Genomic DNA, 20,284 nt, shown 5'->3' with positions numbered 1-20,284 from the left:
AGAAATTCAGACTTTTGGTTTTGTCAGTGGGGTAGGGAGAATTGTTCAGTTGTAAAATTTGTCTTAGGGTGAGGACACAAATATTGTCTGATACGTTTTTTAAAGTTGGTTTTGTGAAAATATAAGAGATGCATGTTTCTCAAGCAGAAGGACTTCTCCGTGTATATTTTTCAAGTGACTGAGTGAAGCTATTTCCTGCTGTAAAAGACACCCTTGGGTGGGTGATGACCTCAGAAACTACACTGACAGTTTCTCATGTTCTAATTCACCTTCGCAAATCCACGGCACATTTTTGGCCTAAAGTAATGTCACTCTGTGACATTTGTGGCAAGAATAAAAAGGACCCCCCATAGCAACCATTATTTGAGTCTTAAGATCCCAAGGCGGCTGAAAGAACAATTGAATAAAGTTGAGGGTTGGAAGGCCTGATTTTCTTGTTCTCTGTGAAATGAAACTAGGCTTTTTTTCTCCTTCCCTTTAAAAGTAGGGTCTGCTAGGGGATTGTCGCTGTATCAGAGCTGTTGGGGTGCCGCTGCTGATCACTTTAATTACTACAGCTAAGGAGGATAAAATTAAAAGTAGCGCCATTGAAGCAGTGGAAGAAAGCTTGCCTAGATGGCAGTGAACTGTGAAATATAAAAATTGCATACCAATACATTTTTATGGAAAGGAAACAAGGAATTACATTACTTATTCTAGAAGAGTTTGTCCGGAACTCGTCAAGTTTTACTAGTGCCTCTCTGTGTAGCAGATCATAGACCATTTCAGCACGATAAGGAAAACGGCAAACTGAAGCCTCGAGACATGTAGAGTGAAAGGCTGAATATTTTTCAGTTAGTGTCCAAAGTTATTAGCTCTGGCCCAGCTTCTGTGTGATACTTTCTGTCTGATTCAGCGAAGTGCAGGCTCCTTGGCCTCACTTCTCTCCCAGGGGTTTCTAACTCAAGATTGGGACCCAGGTTTTAAATGAATATAAACAAATTAGTTCGCATCACCCGTCTTCCTGAGTACTTGAACAGACCGCAAAGAACAAAAACTTGTAATATCACAATAATAATGGGGTCTCTGAAAAATGCTAGGTTATGTAATCCATTGGCTAGATCACTGCTTTGAAATTTCAATGACACTAAATTTGTTCCTTACTATGGCAGTTGTAATGGGTATGATGCTAAGCAGTGTATTAAAGTTTGATTTCGGTTTCTAGCAGTCAAGGTGCCGGTAGTGACAAGCAGAGGCAAAACATACATTGCATGAAAACACACTCGCATTTCTTCAGAAGGTTGTCGTAGCGATACTCATGGGAAGGGAGGCCTCCCAAAATAAGCTCCCATCAGACTCTCTCTGTAGCACATTCATTGTTAAAAGGTAACATAAACTCTTGAGCCATTCTAACTCTGTGGACGAGGCAAGTGTCTTGGAAACAGTAACGAAGTACTTCAGCTTCCTCCGGTTTATGTAGTGAAAGTAAATGGAGTAAATGTGTGTCTGGCTTCCCTTTAGTCATGGGGACCTAACTTGCTGTTCGTTTGCACCTCAGAGAAAAGACCTTTTCACAAATAAACTGATGATTTGCTTGGGACAGCAGGTCAGTCCTTGTCTTAGTTCATGTGTAGCTGGTCAAATAGACAACAAAAACACTTCTCTGTGCTTAGATTTAGGCAAAACATGATCAGAGATATTACCAACATGCTTGAACGGTTTGCCCAGAATGCTTTACAAACTAACAAAGTGTTTTGGGCCCTACTCTCTGGTCATGTTGTCTTTGGACATGAACAGAATAGCCATTTTTAGTAAATATGGTAAATTTCAGAGATTTTGTTGTCATCTGTTGTTTAAATATCATCAAACAAACTGTGTTTGTTGCTGGGAACTGAATGCAAGATCTCATACATGGGAAGTATATGTTCAGTAACTGAGCTGGGTCTCCAGCTCCCGCGATTCGACTTTTAGTGGCACTTACATATAAATCGTTTTATTTAGAATAAATAATCACAAAGAAACTAAAAATGTAGAACTACCAACTAAACTGATATTGTTTATGCAATCAGTTGATACAACTGCAAGTTTTTCCTTCCTGACTCTTTGTGGGGATGGGGAGCCGTGGTGCTGGGGATTGAACCCCAGCTTTTCACAGACAGACAAATGCCCTACCACTGAGCTGCATTCCCGTGACTTTCAACAATTATCTTTTATTTTCTCAGTTGGTTCTTACCGGTGAGAAAACAAACAATACAGATATGTCATCCCACTAGAGAGCTGTGGGCCCAAGCAAGGTTGCCGCTGTGGTATAGGGACATTAGTAGAAAAGTAAATTCAGGCAATCTGATAGGGAACTAGAATTCTGTCAATCAGGCTCAAGATTTTGCGCTGTGTCTATAAACTTTGTTTACTGTGGGGTTTTATGAGTTGTAACCTGCCCTTGCCGTCTGTTAATGAGGCTAAATCTTGCTACTTGAGAATTGAATTACAGCACACCTCTGGGCTAATGGTTATAAACAGAAAGTGCCATTAGGGCTGCATTCTGATTTGTTCATTTGCATTTTTCTATTGTGTTCAGAACAATGATGGGTAAATAAGTACAAACAAACAATTTACATGGAAATTGATAAAGTGCGGTGATTAGTATTTAAAGTTGTTTTTATTAATGATTGCCTACTTTAAGTTCCACTCTTAGGGAGCCCTCAGCAACATTCGGGTGGTTGTAGCTTTTGAGAAAAAAGTAGGTTCCCATTTTATACTTGGAAAGGTAGAATCGTTTATTTTAACTCAGTTAAAATGACCAAAGACTACTTCATCTTAGTCTGAATCATCATATCCTAGCTCTGTAAGAAGTTATTATTCATGTAATGAAATTGGCTTAAATCTCATTGCCTGCGGCATATTAAATCATGGTTTTTATTAATGCTCCCACTTCCTTAAGTTTGAAGGAGACAGGGTTGGTGAAGCTCAGCTCTCTTAGCTGGTTATGTTACTTAATCTTTTGGGATTTGTTTTTTTGGTTTTTTTTAGTATCGCATTTGTTTATTGGGTTGGGATTGGGGGTTCATGCACATGCCACAGTGTGCTTACGGAGGTCAAAGAGCAATAGTCAGAAAAGGCAGCATCTCTCTACCCTGTGGATCCCAGGGATCCAGCCCAAGTGACTTGACTTGCCAAACCATCTCACCTGCCTCTTGACTCTGTGTGCTGGGTGGATTGGTTTTTAGACCAGTTATTATATAGCCCAGGCTAGCCTAGAATTTACATTGACTAAGGCTGCCCTTTAATTCCTGATTCTCTTGCCTCCATCTCCCAAATTCTGGGACTGTAGATGTGTGCCGCCACATCTGTTTTTAACGTGATATTTTGGGGATCAGCTAGTTTAACAGTTAAGAGCCAGGGCTGTGGAGTCAGGCAAACATGGGTTGAACTATTGGATGTTTCAGTTGTGTGGCACTGGGACTTGAAGCCTGTTGCATTCGTTTAAAAGGGTGGGATTTAAGGATTAAATGAAATAATGATTATAAAGCACTTAGTACATGAAAACTCAGGAAATAGCAGTAGTTATCACTAAAATATCATCAAGCCCCATCTTTATTTATTCATAGTGTGTATTCAGAATTCAGAAAGACTGATAATAAGTAAAAGGTTTTACATATTATTTTTGTCTTCGTTCTTACCTTGCATGTTGTAGATTCCTCTGCTTACAAATGAGCTTCTTTCCAAAGGCTAAGAAAATTTCTCTTGAATATTGGACCTCTCTTTTGCTTTTTAACTGTCCTACCCCAGGAAGTTACCATCTCATCTCCCTCCTCTACGGTTCTTAGGTTAAAATAACGCTTATTACAAGAGTAGTTTGTTTGCATTATAGAAAATTTAAAAGATCACTTTTGAACCAGAGTATTGCTATGTAACCCAGGCTCACCTCAAACTCCTAAATCCTCCTGCCTCTGACTCCCAAGTGCTTCACCTGGAGCTGTAAGCTGCCTCAAGTGGCTACATCGCACATACTGAGCCCTGGGGTTTCCACCGTAACAACTTTATATTTTCTCAACAACTCACTCTCTCTCTCTCTCTCTCTCTCTCTCTCTCTCTCTCTCTCTCTGTGTGTGTGCCTGTGTGCATGCACAGACATGTGCACTTGAGCCCAGACTTGGGAAAATGTCCCCATGTTCCTTGCCAGTCCGGCCTTTTCTCTGTGAACAGTGAGATCAGATTCACCCTTCTCTGAATCATGAAGTCTCTTCCTTGATGTGTCTAAGCTAGTATGTAATTCTGTTTGTGGAGGTTGGTTTAGGGGCTACTTTCTTGCTGTGCTGTTTGTTCTGTTCTCTGTCCCCTGTGTTTATGGATGAAATGAAAGTTAGAGAAGCTTGGTGGGTTCACTTTAACACTTGGTATAGCACGTTATAAGTAATGTGTACACAATCCTATCTAATCACACATGGTACGCACTTGACCCAGTGTTGATGACAGTAAGACCAACCTCTGGATTAAAGAGCTCTAATTTCTTATTTACATATGGTCTCTCCATGTGTCTTTTTACTGTGCTCACAGTATTTGTGAATTATGATACTGTAAGTTCTATATCATATTGAACTACAGTTTCCATTCATTCATACGTGACTTCATTGATTCAGTTCATTGTGGCCAGTGTTCTTTTTGATAGTTGGAAGTGTGTCAGTTTGCCTACTTAGAACTTCTTAGTGTGTCCCTAGGCCTACCTGACACACCCATTAATCTACTCTTACTAATTTAATGATGCCAAGATCTCTTGATTTTTAGCTAAATCAAAATAAAATATTTTTAAAGAAGTACCCAGATTTGAGTTCCTCCTATCTGGTTTCTGCCTTATCTACCAAGCTTGATTGCCCCTTTTAAAATTTCTGACTAATTTTCAACATTCACTATAATAGGTTAAGTTTGTTTGTTTGTTTTTAGGACAGGGTCTCTTTGTATAGCCCTGCCTGTCCTGGAGATCTATGTAGACCAGGCTAGCCTTGAACTCACAGAAATTTTCCTGTCTGTCTGAGTGCTGGGCCTAAAGGTGAACACCGCCACGCCCAGCTGTGGTTTTTTTTTCTTGAAGGCCTTAGATGTTCATGATGCATTGGTGTTCTTGTTCTCTTCTCCTCCCACAACTCCCCCTTACATAATTATAGATATTCTCCAGGTTTAGCGGTGGCCTCCTTATTTCTCTTCAGGCATCCATGTGTTCATCCTTCACCACTGTAGCCCTGGCTTCACATCTCTGGAGCGTCGGACCTCTGCTAAGACCTTTACTCAGAAAGTCCTCCTCAAACCCGCTCTGTCTTCCCTGAAACACTGGCTCTTTATGATTTCTCTTAGTTTTATATTTTTATTATAAGTCCATAGGTGTTGTACATATTCAGTTTTAAACTTCTGGATCCACATCTCTAACCAAAAATTGGTACGGAAATCAATTCTGTCTCAAATATGTTTCTTGTATTTCTCTTTTCTGTCCCTTTTAGCACTTACTCTTCCTGAATGTCGCTATAACGCCATTGGGCTGTTCATAAGTCTACTAATTCATGACTTCCTGGTTCTTCTGTGTTAATCTATAGTACATACGGTTGCTAGATTAATCTTTAATTTCCCTAAGCTTTAAAAAAAATGAAAACAAACAACATAAAAAAGCCAACACTCCAAACCACCTTGAGTGGTTCCTGCTGCTACAGTGTGTCTTTCCCTCTAGGCTTTCTCATCTAGGACTGTGTTGTTCTTACCTCCTATTCCCACATGCAGTGATTGCCATGACCGACATAATCTGTCAGTTCAGATTCCACTCATTCTTCAGGTGCAATGCAAGAGACATGATTCCTTCTGTCTGCGCCCCAGCCAAAACTATTGCTTCAAAGTTATTACTTTAAAAAATGTTTACATGTCTGTCTTTTGTCTTCCTCCTGCTTCATAAAATGCTATGACTAAAGCGACTCAAAGGAGAAAGGGTTTGTCTCAGTCCACAGTTAAAATGTAGTTCATCACAGTGGGAAAACCCAGGCTACAGGAGGAGCATATGGTAGCTGGTCACAGGGCAGCCTTGAGGCAGAAGAGAACAATGGGTGAATGCTTGCTGTTCCTCTCCCCTTCTTCACTTCCATAGTCCAGGTCCTAGCCAGGGAGAGAATGGTACCATCCACAGCGGGTGGCTCTTCTAACTTCAGCTAGTGCACTCAGAATAATCTCCTGGGAATGCCCAGAGGCTCCTCTCCCTGGTGGCTCTAGGTTCTGTGACGGTGACAGGTAATACCAGTCATCACTCACATGTGCAGGACACTCTACCCACCAGTGCAGGGAATGCGGCGGTGTCAGCCCAGGCTTAGTAGGTCGAAGCTAGATCTTGACAAATGAGTATGAGTTAAGTAATATGAGAGAACCATGGTCCAGAAAAGGGAATGATGTATTCAAACCCCAGGCACATGTGATATATAGGTTTATGTAAGCAATTTGATGTGGACAGATGTTTTATGGAGGTTAGGAAATGTTAGAGAACAGAGCCTCCAAAGATGCCAGAGCCAGATTATTGTAGGGTTCACCTTATGTTATAAACTCTCAAGTTTACAAAGCAGTTTCCCATTGTATTGGCACCTCTCTCTCCCTCATTCTCCCTCTCTCCGTCTCTCTCACACTCTCGCTCTCTTCCTCTGTGTGTGTGTTTACATGAACACTGAATGTATATGTCTTGTATGTGCACACAGAGGCCAGAGAAGGCATCAGGTATCTTATTCTATCATTCTCCACCGTAGAACCTGGGCCCAGAAAGCCCCAGCAACTCTCTTGTCTCGGTGCTGGGGTTGCAGATTGTACCTTACTTGTTACATGGGTGCTGGAATCCACTCTCAGTCCCCTAGTAGCATAGGGTTTTCTCTTAACTGCTGATCCATCTCTTGAGTCCCTGCTTACAGTTCTTAATAACCCCTTTTAAGTACTCAGCAACTGCCCTACATATTTGTTGTAAGCTTTAGTCATTTTAAATTAAAAAACTTTATTAGGCTTTATTGTTAGTTTTTTCTTATTGTGCATGTAGGAGGAGATGTAGCAAAAAAGAATTTCACATCACCATTATGTGGTTGTTGGCAGTTTTTAAGTTGGAACTGCTAACTGATCTACTATCTTCACTCTTACTATATGGAAGAAATACCACTCCTCTATTTGATCAATATCATGTAGCCGTAGTTTACAGTATCAAGGCGTCTTATAGATAGAGCTCAGTACCCTTATTAGAAAATAGCAAGTTAAATATTATTTGAAAAGCACAATTAATTAAAAGTCTATTCTGATTATTGTGACTTCCTTCTCTAAGTCTGTTCTTGTATTAATAATTTCTGCCTTTTCTTTAATAACATGTATTGCCAAACATTCTTTAATTTAAATTTGTGATGGCCGTTTTAATACAGTGATTTGTAAATGTTTTAAAGAGCTGGCGCTAAGGTGTCTTTTAAGAACGGTGTGACATCCCGCTGATGCAGAGCATGCTGTTTATAATGTGGGCCAAGCACCATGCTGTAACCGGCTCCTATCACGATGATCAGATTGAAAATGAAATTGCATTTCTGTCAATTACTGAGCTGGCAACTGTTCAATATATCTTAGCAGCAAGATGAAGAGAGACGTCGGCAGCTGAGAGAGAGGGCTCGTCAGCTAATAGCAGAAGCTCGATGCGGAGTGAAGATGTCAGAACTTCCCAGCTACGGTGAAATGGCTGCAGAAAAGTTGAAAGAAAGGTCAAAGGCATCTGGAGGTGAGCTAAAGAATTTTGTAGAATATTCTACAGAGAACCCAAAAATCTTCAGTGGACCTTTTAGCACTTCTTATGCTTACTTCAAAATGTTACATCAAAACCGTAAACTTTCTAGCCTATTGATACTTTTTTAAGCTAAAGAAAGAGCAGTAAATCAGAAGAGAACTGTTAGTATTTCCAAGTCAACTTTTTGCCCTAATGTTTAATACAAGCGTCATTCTTTAGCTTGGATATGGGGACACAAGCCTGTAATCCTGGCACTTAAGATGCTAAGGTGGTGTCAAGCTTGAAGCTGGTCTTGGCTGTATAGTAAGACCCTGCCTCAAAATCCAAAAGGAGAATGAATAGGAAAGGGGAAGAGGGGAGGAGGAGATGACACTTTTTTAGCAGAAACCGCGTACAGAATGTGGTTTGTGATATCCTTTGGTGTCTCACCGTTGGACGAGTGGGTGAAATGCAGTCGCATCCTTCACGTCTAGACTGTGGGACTTGCCAGGGCTGAGCTTTTCCATGGGAAACTTTGCTTGGGTTATGCTGGAGATTGAGCCCAGGGTCTAGTGCATGTTAACTGTGCATTTTGCCACTAAACATCACCACCAGCTCTAGGATTTTCCCTTCGAATAAGACCTCGTGATATTTTTTGCTCATGAGATGCTCAGCTGGTAAAAGCACTTTGCACTGTGCCTTCCGTCCTACACTCAATCCTTGCCATGTCCGTGGCCTAAGGAAAGAATCAATCTCTCTCCTTTGTCCTATGGCCTCCACTTGTGAGCTCTGTTATAGTCATCCTCCTCCCTGCACACACAAAATGAAATACAAAACATTTTGACATAGTTTTAGCCAGGTGCAGTGGTATATACTGGGGTATATATATATACCCCAGCAGTGGAAGGAAAAACTAAGAGCATCAGGCCTCGGCCACATGAGACTCGTATAGCCCAATGTGTAAAATTGTTGCAGTGTTCCATAGCAGTTTCCTTTAGGTCATTTCTACTGTCCTTACTCTGAGAAGAATATCTTCAGTATTTTCAGCTAAGCTTAATATTGAGACATGGAGCAGATAAATAAAAAGAATTTTAATTTTGCCTCCCAGTACTCAGTTTGGCCATCCTCGATTTGAAACTGCACGATTGCTGGAAGTATATTCAAGAAGCCTGTGAGCTTTTTATTTTAGAGTCATAACCTGTCTATCGAATAGAACATATCAGGTACTTGTCCTTAGTCCATCTTAGAATACTATTATTACCCTGAAGATTAGGCAAATAAGGACTTGAATAAAACCATAGAGAGCTGAAACAAAAGAAAGCTCCCTCCAGTTCAATGGTGAGTTTATTCAAAGTAAACTAAAACTTACTGCCTTGAGTTTTAATTGATTCCTTATATTAAATTACAGTTATAAGATGACAGTGTCATGGAGACTAGGGAATAAAGTTGTAGTTACTACAGTTAATGGCATAGGATATATTGGCTGGCTGCGCATTGAGTGATACAAGTCAAGTTGAGGTTCAGATGTAGTTCAGTGGTAGAGTATTTGCCTACCACAGATCATTGTTCAGTCATTACTAACACACACAGGCACACACATACAGAATAAATAATTTGTCGAAGGCTGTAGACCCTCTCCTCAGGTGAAATATTAAAGAGAAAAATACAACCAAGTTGCAAGTGTATATCAAGGCTAGGCTAGACTAGGCCAAGAAACCTTTTCAGAGTTGCAGCCCATGACTGGAGCTCTTCTTACAGTGGGGGAAAGCAAAGACCTGGATGTGACATAAGGTTGGGGCTGTTTGGTGGCACAGTGGAATTTTCCCTTACACCCAATCATCTCCTTAGCCTGTCTTCCCCAGAGTCCATCTGCTAGTCTCCATCCTGTATGAAAATGTTGTGGATGGGAAATCCTGCTTGCCAGTGCCTGCCTGGCTTCTTTCACTTAACATGCTATCCCATTTCCACTCTTGCTTTACGACTCTCTACATGAGCATTTGCTTTAACTACTCATGGATGGACGCCTTGACCCTATAACTTGGCGGTTTGTGATTTGATTATTACTACAGAAACCATGCAAGTGCGGATGAAAAACAAAAATGTTGATGTAAGGCAAGTAGAGCAGGCCTATTCTCTGTCCTCGGGTGAGTCTTGGTCTATATCCATAGAGGAGCAGGTGTGACACTGTCTTCCCCAACCTGAGCACCCTGCATGGATCTCCTGTCTAAGCTGTAGTAATCAAGGCTGTGAGCAGGAGAAAGACCTTTAGGAAAGGTAGAGTGAAGGTCTTCCTGAAATTCAAACACACACACACACACACACACACACACACACACACACGCATACATACGCACCTGCCTTTCCGGCAACTCTAGCCACTTGTCTAAGCCAGAGTCCAGCAAGCATCTTAATGTGGGCCAGTGTAAATAATTTACACTTGCAGACCACCAGATCTCTGCCACAGCTGCTGGACTCGGCCTGTGTAGTCTGAAAGCAGCCTTGTATTATATTTGAATGAATGGGCATAGCCCCTCAAAAGCAGTGGGATGAATTCTGCCCCTGTCTGGTAGTTTGCTGGCCCTCATATAGCATATCCAAAGTTCACATGGATTCATAGGAATCCAGTTCCTGTTATAACTCGGGATAGTGTGAATCACTAAGTGCATTGGGCCAATAAAATCTTAAAGATTTCAGCGATTGTTATTTTCATCTTCTGTTAGGACTATCTATAATATTTATATTGTATTTCCTATCTTTTTTTTCTGAGACAGTGTTTCTCTGTGCATTTTTGACTGTGCTAGAACTCACTCTGTAGGCTGCCTGAACTCACAGAGATCCGCCTGCCTCTGCCTCCCCGAGTGCTGGGATTAAAGGTGTGCGCCACCATGCCCAGGGCATTTCTGATAGAAAGTTCTGAATTTTATAGAGACCTTGTTTGAGAATATTTTTTAAAGAGGTGAGAAACTTCTTTCTGAATCTATTTTTCTGAATGTATTTTTTTAATGATAACCTTGGATTCTTTTCTTGGCGTTGTAGATAGATCATCCTTTTATCATCAGATATCCTGGTTTCCACTCACCTATAAAAGAGTGTAGGATTGGCTCAGTTGCTATCCTGGTTTCCACTCACCTATAAAAGAGTGTAGGATTGGCTCAGTTGCTGTGCTGTAGTGGTGCACACTGCCAGGTTATGCAATGTCAGCCGGTACGCTCGTCACATCCTATTGCATAGCTGATATCTCATGTCCTGCATATGGAACACAGAGCACAGACCACACTGGTCTCTCTTTCATAGTTATGTACTGGATCTCTACTTCTGGTTTTACTCACTAGCTTTTCCATGGTTAGCCATGAAGATTGTAGTGATTGATGTGTGTAGATGCATAGATGTAGATGTGGTATCTTTCAGTACACATATGCATGTGCACACACACACATAAGCATGTACCTGAGTTCTGCTCCAATGCATTTAAAGTATTCTCACAGGTTGCTGAGATGTGCTGAGAAGAATGTAATGTGCATTTCAAAACTGGTTAGTGACTGGCAAGTAAAACCTCATTCATAGGGTGAGCTGATAGAAAATCGGTTTTTAGTTTAGTCTTCCCAAACAGTAATCATTTTATGTAAGTCTAGCGATACTGAGTTATTCCATCTAGATATTATTGATGAGTGGTAATATAAGTGGAGGATTCATTTTTTTCTGGAAAGAATATAAATGGCTCCCATTTAACATGACACAGGACTTTGTGCTCTTCACCACTTTCCAAAGCAAAACCATTGTTTAAGATTGATTGAAGTGCTTGCCTCGCCTCTTACCCCTTCCCCATAGCTCAGATTCCAGTCAGTTTCAAACCTTGTTACAGTTCTTTTGAGTTAGGATTTCCGTCTTCAGGTGATAACAGTTTCCAACCCAGATTGCTCCCCTCCAGCTTTTCTGTTCTCTCATACAGTCAGCAGTTTGGCTCGGATGATGCCCTTGCCTGCCCAGCGCCCTCTGACCCACAGGCCCTCCAATGCTTACATTTTTTTCACGTGAAGATATGGAAGTATAATGAAGAGCAGTAGTGTAGGAGTCATATTGAAGCCTAAAGTGCTGTTATTGCTGCCTGAGAACTGCACACAACTCACAGTTACAATCAGATATTTCCACTGAAAACTACGTACTCTTGCGAAACACCACCCTCTCTTCATCCCCACCCACATTTGGACGGCCATTCCGCCCCTCTGGGCTCTGGGTTCTCTCCAGTCCTGCCCTTCAAGCCTTCTGTTATTTCCCTTCAAGTATGCCTCAGCAAACTGGACAGAGCAGACCCTAGCTTTCCTCCTTCCTGCCTGTAATGCCCTCCCCTCAGTTGACCTAACTTAGGTGTTCCTACTTCCAAGAAAGAAATCCTGATGTCACTGGCAAAGAGTAATCTTTGTGTTGTTGGAATTGCTCTATATCTTCTTTTTTATCCCATAACTCTGGTCCTACCTGGTATTATAGTCACTTTAATGTGTTTGGATAGAATAGATGTCTTTAAAAATGTCTCTCCCAGCATCTAGCTCAGTGTTTTGCAAGTTATCTAACAGAACCCTGTAGACCTCAGCCCTGCTAATGCTGCCACCCTTTAATACAGTCCCTCGTGTTGTGGTGGCCTCAGCATTAAACTGTTTTCATTGCTACTTCATAACTGTAATTTTGCTACTGTTATGAATCGTAATGTAAATATGATACATGACTCCCCTCCCCATATAAGAACCACTAAATGTAGTGGGGGGGGGTGTTAGGTTGTTTGTTTTTGGTTTGGTTTGTTTTTTTGAGTAAAAGAATGAATACTGAATTTTGTACTTTGGCTCTAGATTAATTGTGGTTAGTAATCAATGGTGACTGGTTGACTGCAGCCAAGTGTAACTAGCTCTCCTGAAATCATTAATAGTTAATGTCTCTGGCACAGATCACTGCAGAAAAGTGTTTGACTATCTTTTTAGCACTTGGAAGTATTTGCTAATTCATTTGCTAAGCTACAGAATTATTTGGAGAAGTTTTAAGGACCGTGAAGTGAAGGTGTTCACCTTCAGGAAACGGGTGGAATAGCTGTGTTGATCAGAAAAGAGCTCTCAGCTGACCGTGCTTAGGGATTATAGCCACACACGTAATGCTTTAGCTTCTGCTCCAGCAGCAATTTCTGTATCCACTGTTCCCCACCTGCCAGGAGGAGGCTCTTCCCCATCTTTTTTCTTTGTTGTTTTCTTCTTACACAGTGTATGGGAAGTCTGTTAAATGTTAACTGTATTAGAACTCCTGGTGGCTACTTAGAAGGCCAAAAATCAAACAAGGATGTGTTTGTATATTATATGTATTACATATAATGCATTCTACATATAATGTGTATGTGTAATAAATTATAAAAATGAAACAGAGTTTTGGATGTTTTTTCACTAAGTCAACTTTATTTCCATATGTTATTGTATTAGAGATTATTAAGTAGGTTATACAATAAAACACAATGACTTAATGAGTTCAGTGATTCAGAGACAGTGGGTGGCAAATTGTCAAAACTTCTACATTTGCTTTAATGTGATAATTCAGCTTTGACATAGGAATGTAAAATATAACTGTTAAACCAACAGTGGAAAAGTGACTTGAACTGAGTTCTTAATTTGCTTATCTTTGTCATTCTTCAGTTTGAGAAGCTGCCATTGAAATATTAGTTTTTCTCCTTTAGGGTTGAGAACAAAGGGTATAAGATATAAATGATATACTAACATTATTGCTACATGTTCTTACAGATGAAAATGATAATATTGAGATAGATACTAACGAGGACACTCCTGAAGGCTTTGTGGTAGGAGGTGGAGATGAACTTACTAATATAGAAAATGACCTTGATACTCCCGGTAATTTCAAATTATAAATGTTTTGTGTCCTATTGCATGGCAAAATTTATGATTATATTTTTATATCTCATCGATAATAATTTATTTTGTAGTCTCTTTACATTGTATGCCCTCACTCATTATTTAGTCAAATCCACCTTCCATTAATTTTTATGTTATTTTGGTTTTGGTTGAATTTAGTTGAATGTTCGGATAGCTTAACATCGGTATAGTAAATTGTGACATAGGCTCTAAGTTTCAGTTGATAGGTATTCGGTAAGTGGCTCCTCACTGCTTCAGGACTGTGATTGCTGTCGTATACCACATGTGGAATAGCTGTGGGATAGTTCAGATCTAAAGACTCTACTCAGAATTAGTAACGGCAGCATGGGGTATGTTGGTACAGAAGGCTAAGGTAAGAGGATAGTGAGTGCGTTCCAGGCCAGCTTGGACTACATAGCAACTCTGAGGCCAACCTAGGCTTTAATGTGAGATTTTTCTCTCAAAATAGATAGTCTTAATTGTATTACTTTGCAGATTTCTTGCTTACTTTAAATATTATCACTGTTTTACATTGGCTGAACAATTGGTTACAGTAGGCACTTTGAAAACTCCTTGTATAGACCACAGTTAGATTAATGTCGCGTCTTCTATGAGTCACGCAGCAGTTCCGCTTTACTCTGCTGTGAACTATAAAGAGGCTTCCTTCGGTGTGTATTCTGTAGGCCTTGCCTTCAGAATAGCAGCAGATAGCAACCTAGAGTTGTATATATACCCAAGTGGCTCCAGCCATGTTTCTCAAGCTACAGCAGTAGCGACTCTGGCATTCTCTCTAAACATGAAGATAAGCGCGCTGTCCTGCACGGTCGATGGGATGCCAGCAGCACTCTTCGGAACCTTTGGCATGTCCTTGCAGGCTGACCGCTCTTCGACTTCTCCAGGAAACAGCCGTGCAGGGAAGGAGTGCCTGAGAAAACTCAGGGCTTTTGTCAGTACCTCCCTTGTGACTCAGTGTTAAGATACACTCTTACTGTATAGCAGCCAGAGACCAGTATAGTTCAAGAAAATTCTGATATTTAAGGAAACCATTTTTAATGTTTAGCTCAATATTAAACTACCCTTTTAGTTCTTTTTTATTTTTGTTTGTTTTATGTGTATGGGTACTTTTCTCACAGGTATGTCTGTGTACTATGTTCTTTGGTAGTGCTTGGAAGCCCAAAGGAGGCATCAGATCCCCTGGAACTGGGATTACATCCAATTATGTGCCTCCATGTGGGTGCTTGGAATCGAACCTGGGTTTTCTATAAGAGCAGCCAGTGCTTTTAACCACTGAGCCATCTCTCCAGCTTCTTTCTTAAAAATGTAGAATTTGTCTTTAGTTTTCCCCAAGAAAATATTCTTATTGTTGCCTACCTGTCCTTCCTTTACAATTGCAGAATTCTTTCTTAGAAACTGAGCAGGGAGGAGAGAAAGCAGAGGGAGGGAAGAGAAGTCTCAATAACCTTCTACTGTTGAGGACTTGAAGATTGACTTCTAATTATGTAACTAGAAAATTAGTAAAATCAGCAATGTGTATCTCCTTTTAAAGTAAATTGGAAAGTTAGGGGAAAGTAGCCATTTCTTAGGTAATGTGGAGAATCTAGCTACCATAACTTTTGTGGGATAGTTTTAAAATCTGGCTAATTTTAATCATGGCAAGCTTGACTCTTACACTTGGGAAAAAATATCTCTCTGAGATGGGGAGATAGTTTATTCAAGAAAGTGCTTGTGATACAATCATGAGCCTCTTAAGTTCTGATCTCCAAAAGCCAGATGTGGAAGCCCCTTTCTGGAAGTCCAGCACAGACAGGGAGCCGCACTCCCTGGAGCTTGCTGGCCAGCCAGACTAGCCCAGGGTTTGAGTGCGGGGTTCATGGAGTGAGAGATCCAGTCTCGACAATATCAGATGCTACTTAAGGAAGACATCCAGTGTTAGTGTCTAGCACACAAGCAAGTCCACACATGTGCACACGTACACAACACACACAAAGAAGTAACTAATAAAAAGGAAAACTACGAAAATTCACCTAAAGAAAAGCATGCCTCCATCTCCTGTTTGGGGTTTCTAGGGATCTTTGTTTTGTTCTATTTGAGCCAGACTCTCGCTGTAGCTCAGGCTGGCCGGGAACTCCCAGTGTTAGCCTAGTCTACCTGGTGGCCCTGGTAATCTGCCTGCTTCAGCCTTCCAGCTGCTAGGATTATAGCATAACCCAGCTTTTTCCACAGCCGACACGGCTCTTCAGCGTGCTATAAGTGGAGGCTTTGCAGTCCATAGCTGTTGTTATGATAATAAAAAATAGGAATACAAGCTAGAATCTGGAAGCACACAGAAAATAATATAATTTTTGTCCTGCTTTATTTTCTCCAAAATTCCTTTTTTAATATGTGTATAAAAGTCATAATGTTTTAATAATAAATTGTTCAATCTTTATCTTGGTTTGACCATAGTTCATCAGATATTGTTTAAAAAAGAAGCCTGGCAGTATAAACTGAAAAATTTGCATGAAAGCAATGATAATGACATTTAATAAGAATATTATAATTAGAAAAGTTATTAATCTTTGGGAAAAATACCATTCTCCAAAAGTTGGCATGCCTTTTACAACCATTTTATTTTTAAAAAATCACTTTGTGTGTGATTTTTAAGTAGAAATATTTGTTTCAACTCATTTTTGAACCACTTTATTATTAGAGGTTAATGTACTTGGTAAAAGTAATTTGAAACTGTTTCTTTGAAAAGTTATAACCATAGTTTGGTTGCCTTCCATTTTTATCTATTTTTAACACATTCTAAAATCATGATAATCTTTATTATATTTCTGCTATTTGAATAGAAAGTATTTGCAAGCATATGCTATTTTGATGCTGGGTATATATGTACACATGGATTCTGATACTGTGTATGTTACCAAGATCATATTAATACCATGTTTCAAGATGCTATTGCATGTGTAAATTTAACATACTAAAGTAATTAAAATGGTAGAGTAATATAATTTAAATATAAGTGTCAGGGTTTGTTAGTGGCAGGCACCTGTAATCCCAGCACTTGGGAGGCAGAGGCAGGAGGATCACTCCAAGTTCAGACCCAGCTTTTTCTACATAGTGAGTTCCAAGCTAGCCAGGAATACAGAGAAATTCCAATCTCAAAAAAATTAAACAAAGAAAGCATCTCTTTATTATCTAGGGTTTTTTTTATGTACTATGTATATAGTTATATCTATGTGTATGATGTATTTCTGTTTTTCAGGTAATCGTAATAAATAATACCTATAGCATAACTTCATTATCTTTAAGCATGTTGACATATTTTTAAGGGATTAACCCTGAAGGTGAAATATATAGCAAAAGAATCCTCTATGTGTCTAGTCTGATGTGTTGTCTTAGCCCCAATGTCTTTTGAAATTTAATATTACTCTTATGATGTCACTTAAAATTAATGGCCTGTGCATCTCAGTCCTCTTATCTGTCACTCATGGTGTTTGCATGTTCAACAGAACAAAATAGTAAATTGGTGGACTTGAAGCTGAAGAAGCTCTTAGAAGCCCAGCCACAGGTGGCAAACTCGCTCTCCAGTGCTTCCCAGAAAGCTGCGACTGATATCTCAGAGCAAAAGGTAAGTCTCGCTAACTTAACAGCTGCCTTGGCTGCTTCACCCTGGAGAGCTGCTGTTTCATCTGCCTCAAGCAATTCCAGGGCATACGAAACTGTTCTTGAACTCTGATTTTGCTAAGAGGAATAGTGCCAAGAGAATTCTAGAATGGTTTTCTGTCTAAATCTTTTACCCATGCAAATGAGCAGTTGGTGTTATTTCTAAGACTCTGTGATACCTGAACATAGTAACGTGATTGAATCTAGCATTTAAAGCAGTGTATATGAAATTTGTGCCATTGTGACTCTTATCTGCTGTAGCATTTTAGACAAAGTGGCCTTGTGTGCATGTCATTATTGTTATTACAGGCTCTCTCTATTGTCGCCACCCAAGCGCTCCACCTCCTTTCCCCACATTCTGTCATTAGCATTTCTCCAGCTTTGGGGACAGCAGTCCTGTGTAACTTTTCACCCACCTGCAGACTGTGGGGATTGCCCTGCTGACTGAGAGGATTTCCTCCCCCTGACAGAGCCGCTTTGAAGCCCCAAAACAATGGCTCTCATTGCTCTCTGTAATGTCTGTCTGTAATTGGTGATGAAAGTGTGTGGTGGAGGAGGCAGAAGACTTTTCGTCTCTATCTCTGAATAAAAGGAAGCCTGGATTGGGTCTGGTGTCTTTTTTTTTTCCTTTTTCTTTCTTTCTTTCTTTTTTTTTTTTTTTTTTTTTTTTGCGTTCAATTTAGCTTTCTGCTCTGGATTTAATGCAGAATGAAGCTTGCCTAAGAATAATACAATGGATTGAAAAGGCTAACTGAATTAGTGGGTTTAGAGGAATACATTTGTAAAGTGGCAGAAGTTCCTAGTCTTAAAAAGGTTTCTTAAGATGGGATTTGCTGGCTAATCGTACTGATATTTTAGCATGTTGCCAGCCCTAAAAATATTTAACCATGTTTGTTTATCTTAGTAAAGACTTGAGTTTTAGACTATTGGATAATCATTAGAATGACAGTTAAAAAAAATCATACTTTAAGAAATTAAAGCCAAAAATATTTGTATCCTAATTATCTAGTTAAGATATTATAAGATTGATCATAATGATAAATACAACAGACAACTTTTTGAAAAATTAAACAGTTGTTTCATTTTCATAAGTTAGTCATCTACATATATGAAACTGATTTTGTTTTCCAAAAAGCTCTTTTGTAGTAATTTCTAAAGTTATCCCAACAAAACATAGACTTTAAACAGATTGCGTTTGTATGAGTCTTTTTAGTTGGGGATTTGAAAATGGTGTTTAGAAAGAACACACAGCGTCCATCTGCTCCCTTGCAGCTTTCAGCATTGATTTGGGTTTTTATTTTTTTTAATAAAATGCAGTTTACACATTTATAAATGAGGCATTCTGTGTTTGTGGAAAAGGATAAACTGTTACCTTCCCTGGAGGCTTCTGTATCCCAGGCCTCCTTGAGGCTAGAGAATAGGCCATTGGAGGGCTCCCTCATTACTGATTGTCTCAATGCAGAGGAAGGGCAAAGTCTTGGTAGCTTTTGATAACCAGTTTCAGCATTCAGCAGGCTCAGCTATTAGTCATGCATCTTAGCCTTTCCCTATTTACTTTCAAAACACTTAATAAAAATAATAAAAGATTAGGTATAAAATGAAATATTTGTTTGGTACACAGCACCTCGGTATCTGCAGCTTCCACACATTGCAGGGGTTCAGTCTTCTGGGATATTTCTTGTTGATAGAACCATTTGAATTTGTTACCAGTATTAACATAGGAAGCTCCAGAAAAGATAATTGTGGTTTCCTTGGCTGTAGAGGGCTTACTTACAAATCAGGCTTTGGAAAGGTATAGCTGATGAAATTCCGTTCCGTGGGGTAGTGTTATAATCCCACCTTTTAGCCTCGCCCGGCATTAAGGGTTCATCTGAATGGGCATAAAACTGGAAACTATTTCTGCTTGTCATACAAGTCCTAGGACTGCAGACAGACGGGGCAGAGTCGTGGGGCAGAGGAGGTAGCATAGCTTCTAGCGATGCTTATCACCAGTGGAAGACACAAGGGCTTGTGGTGTCTGACACATCAAAGTCATCAAGGGTTTAAACCATGTGTCCCAGAGTTTTTGCTGACTGGCCATAGAGCTGCTGTTGAGCTATTTATAGTGTTTTACAATGCTGCCAGATAGCTTAGAAACGTCAGCGTTACCTTAAACTGGTAAAAAAATCACCTCCCTGGCTTGTAATTCCTTATTCTGAACTATCATGCTGTTTATCCTTTTGCTTTTAGAATGGCGTGGAAGATGTTCGGACTGAGCGATTACAAAAAGCAGCAGAACGTTTGAGAAATCCTGTTGTGTTCAGCAAGGATTCTACAGTCAGGAAAACTCAACTCCAGTCTTTCAGTCAGTATGTTGAGAATAGACCAGGTAGGACCGCTTTCAGAACTGTCTCATGATGTAGCCGTGCTTAACTGTAGGTGTATATGTATGAAATACAGAAATGCTGATAATGTAAAGCCACGTTTCAATATATAAATATCAAGCTTTATAATAATTTTACATGCCTCTCCCCTTTTTTTAAGAGATGAAAAGACAGAGATCAATACAGGAAGATACAAAGAGAGGAAATGAGGAGAAGGCAGCGATAACTGAAACTCAGAGGAAGCCATCAGAAGATGAAGTACTTAATGTATATTAATTTTTTGTGTGGTTTCATGATTGCTGATAATTCCAAACTGTATGTGGAAATAGTGCCTTTATTTGTTAAAATGAGATGTTAGGTTTTTTAAGATGTCAATCTCCAGTGCATTCAAAGCAGTGTGAGAAGGGTACGCTGCTGAATTAGTCTGCAGTGTGGTGATAATTGTCAGATAAAAAAAAAATGAATTTTTCTGAGTTCCACAGCCCCAGCTTCCTTGAGACATTTCCATCAGGGCACTTCCCATAAAGAGATTCCAGTATTGATCTACCGGGAGGATTTTAATTATTACAATAGCAGATACCGCAGGGCTGCAGTCAGAGGGAGAAGTCACATGAGACCCGCTAGAATTTCTCAGCCAACCCATTTTG

The 20,284-nt window shown here is 39.9% G+C and overlaps 1 protein-coding gene across 10 annotated transcripts in view; it reads left to right on the top strand.

Annotated features, from left to right (window-relative positions):
* Ehbp1 (EH domain binding protein 1) overlaps positions 1-20,284 on the top strand; it is a 254,819-nt gene that overhangs the window by 191,795 nt on the left and 42,740 nt on the right. For 3 of the 10 annotated variants that reach the window (XM_050140935.1, XM_050140934.1, XM_050140938.1), the window contains exons 15-19: positions 7,594-7,741; positions 13,498-13,605; positions 17,121-17,239; positions 19,504-19,642; positions 19,798-19,904. In XM_050140935.1, the coding sequence (XP_049996892.1) occupies positions 7,594-7,741; positions 13,498-13,605; positions 17,121-17,239; positions 19,504-19,642; positions 19,798-19,904 (621 nt within the window). The remainder of the gene's footprint in view (positions 1-7,593; positions 7,742-13,497; positions 13,606-17,120; positions 17,240-19,503; positions 19,643-19,797; positions 19,905-20,284) is intronic. The other 7 variants (XM_050140937.1, XM_050140939.1, XR_007591427.1 and 4 more) reach the window with 5 other exon arrangements.

The sequence above is a fragment of the Alexandromys fortis genome, unplaced genomic scaffold (genome assembly GCF_014885135.2).
Source record: "Alexandromys fortis isolate MF-2015 unplaced genomic scaffold, M_Fortis_MF-2015_v1.1 scaffold_7, whole genome shotgun sequence".
Classification (NCBI taxonomy): domain Eukaryota; kingdom Metazoa; phylum Chordata; class Mammalia; order Rodentia; family Cricetidae; genus Alexandromys; species Alexandromys fortis.
Note: the sequence above shows the minus strand (reverse complement) of the source record. Positions and strands in the feature narration are given on the sequence as shown.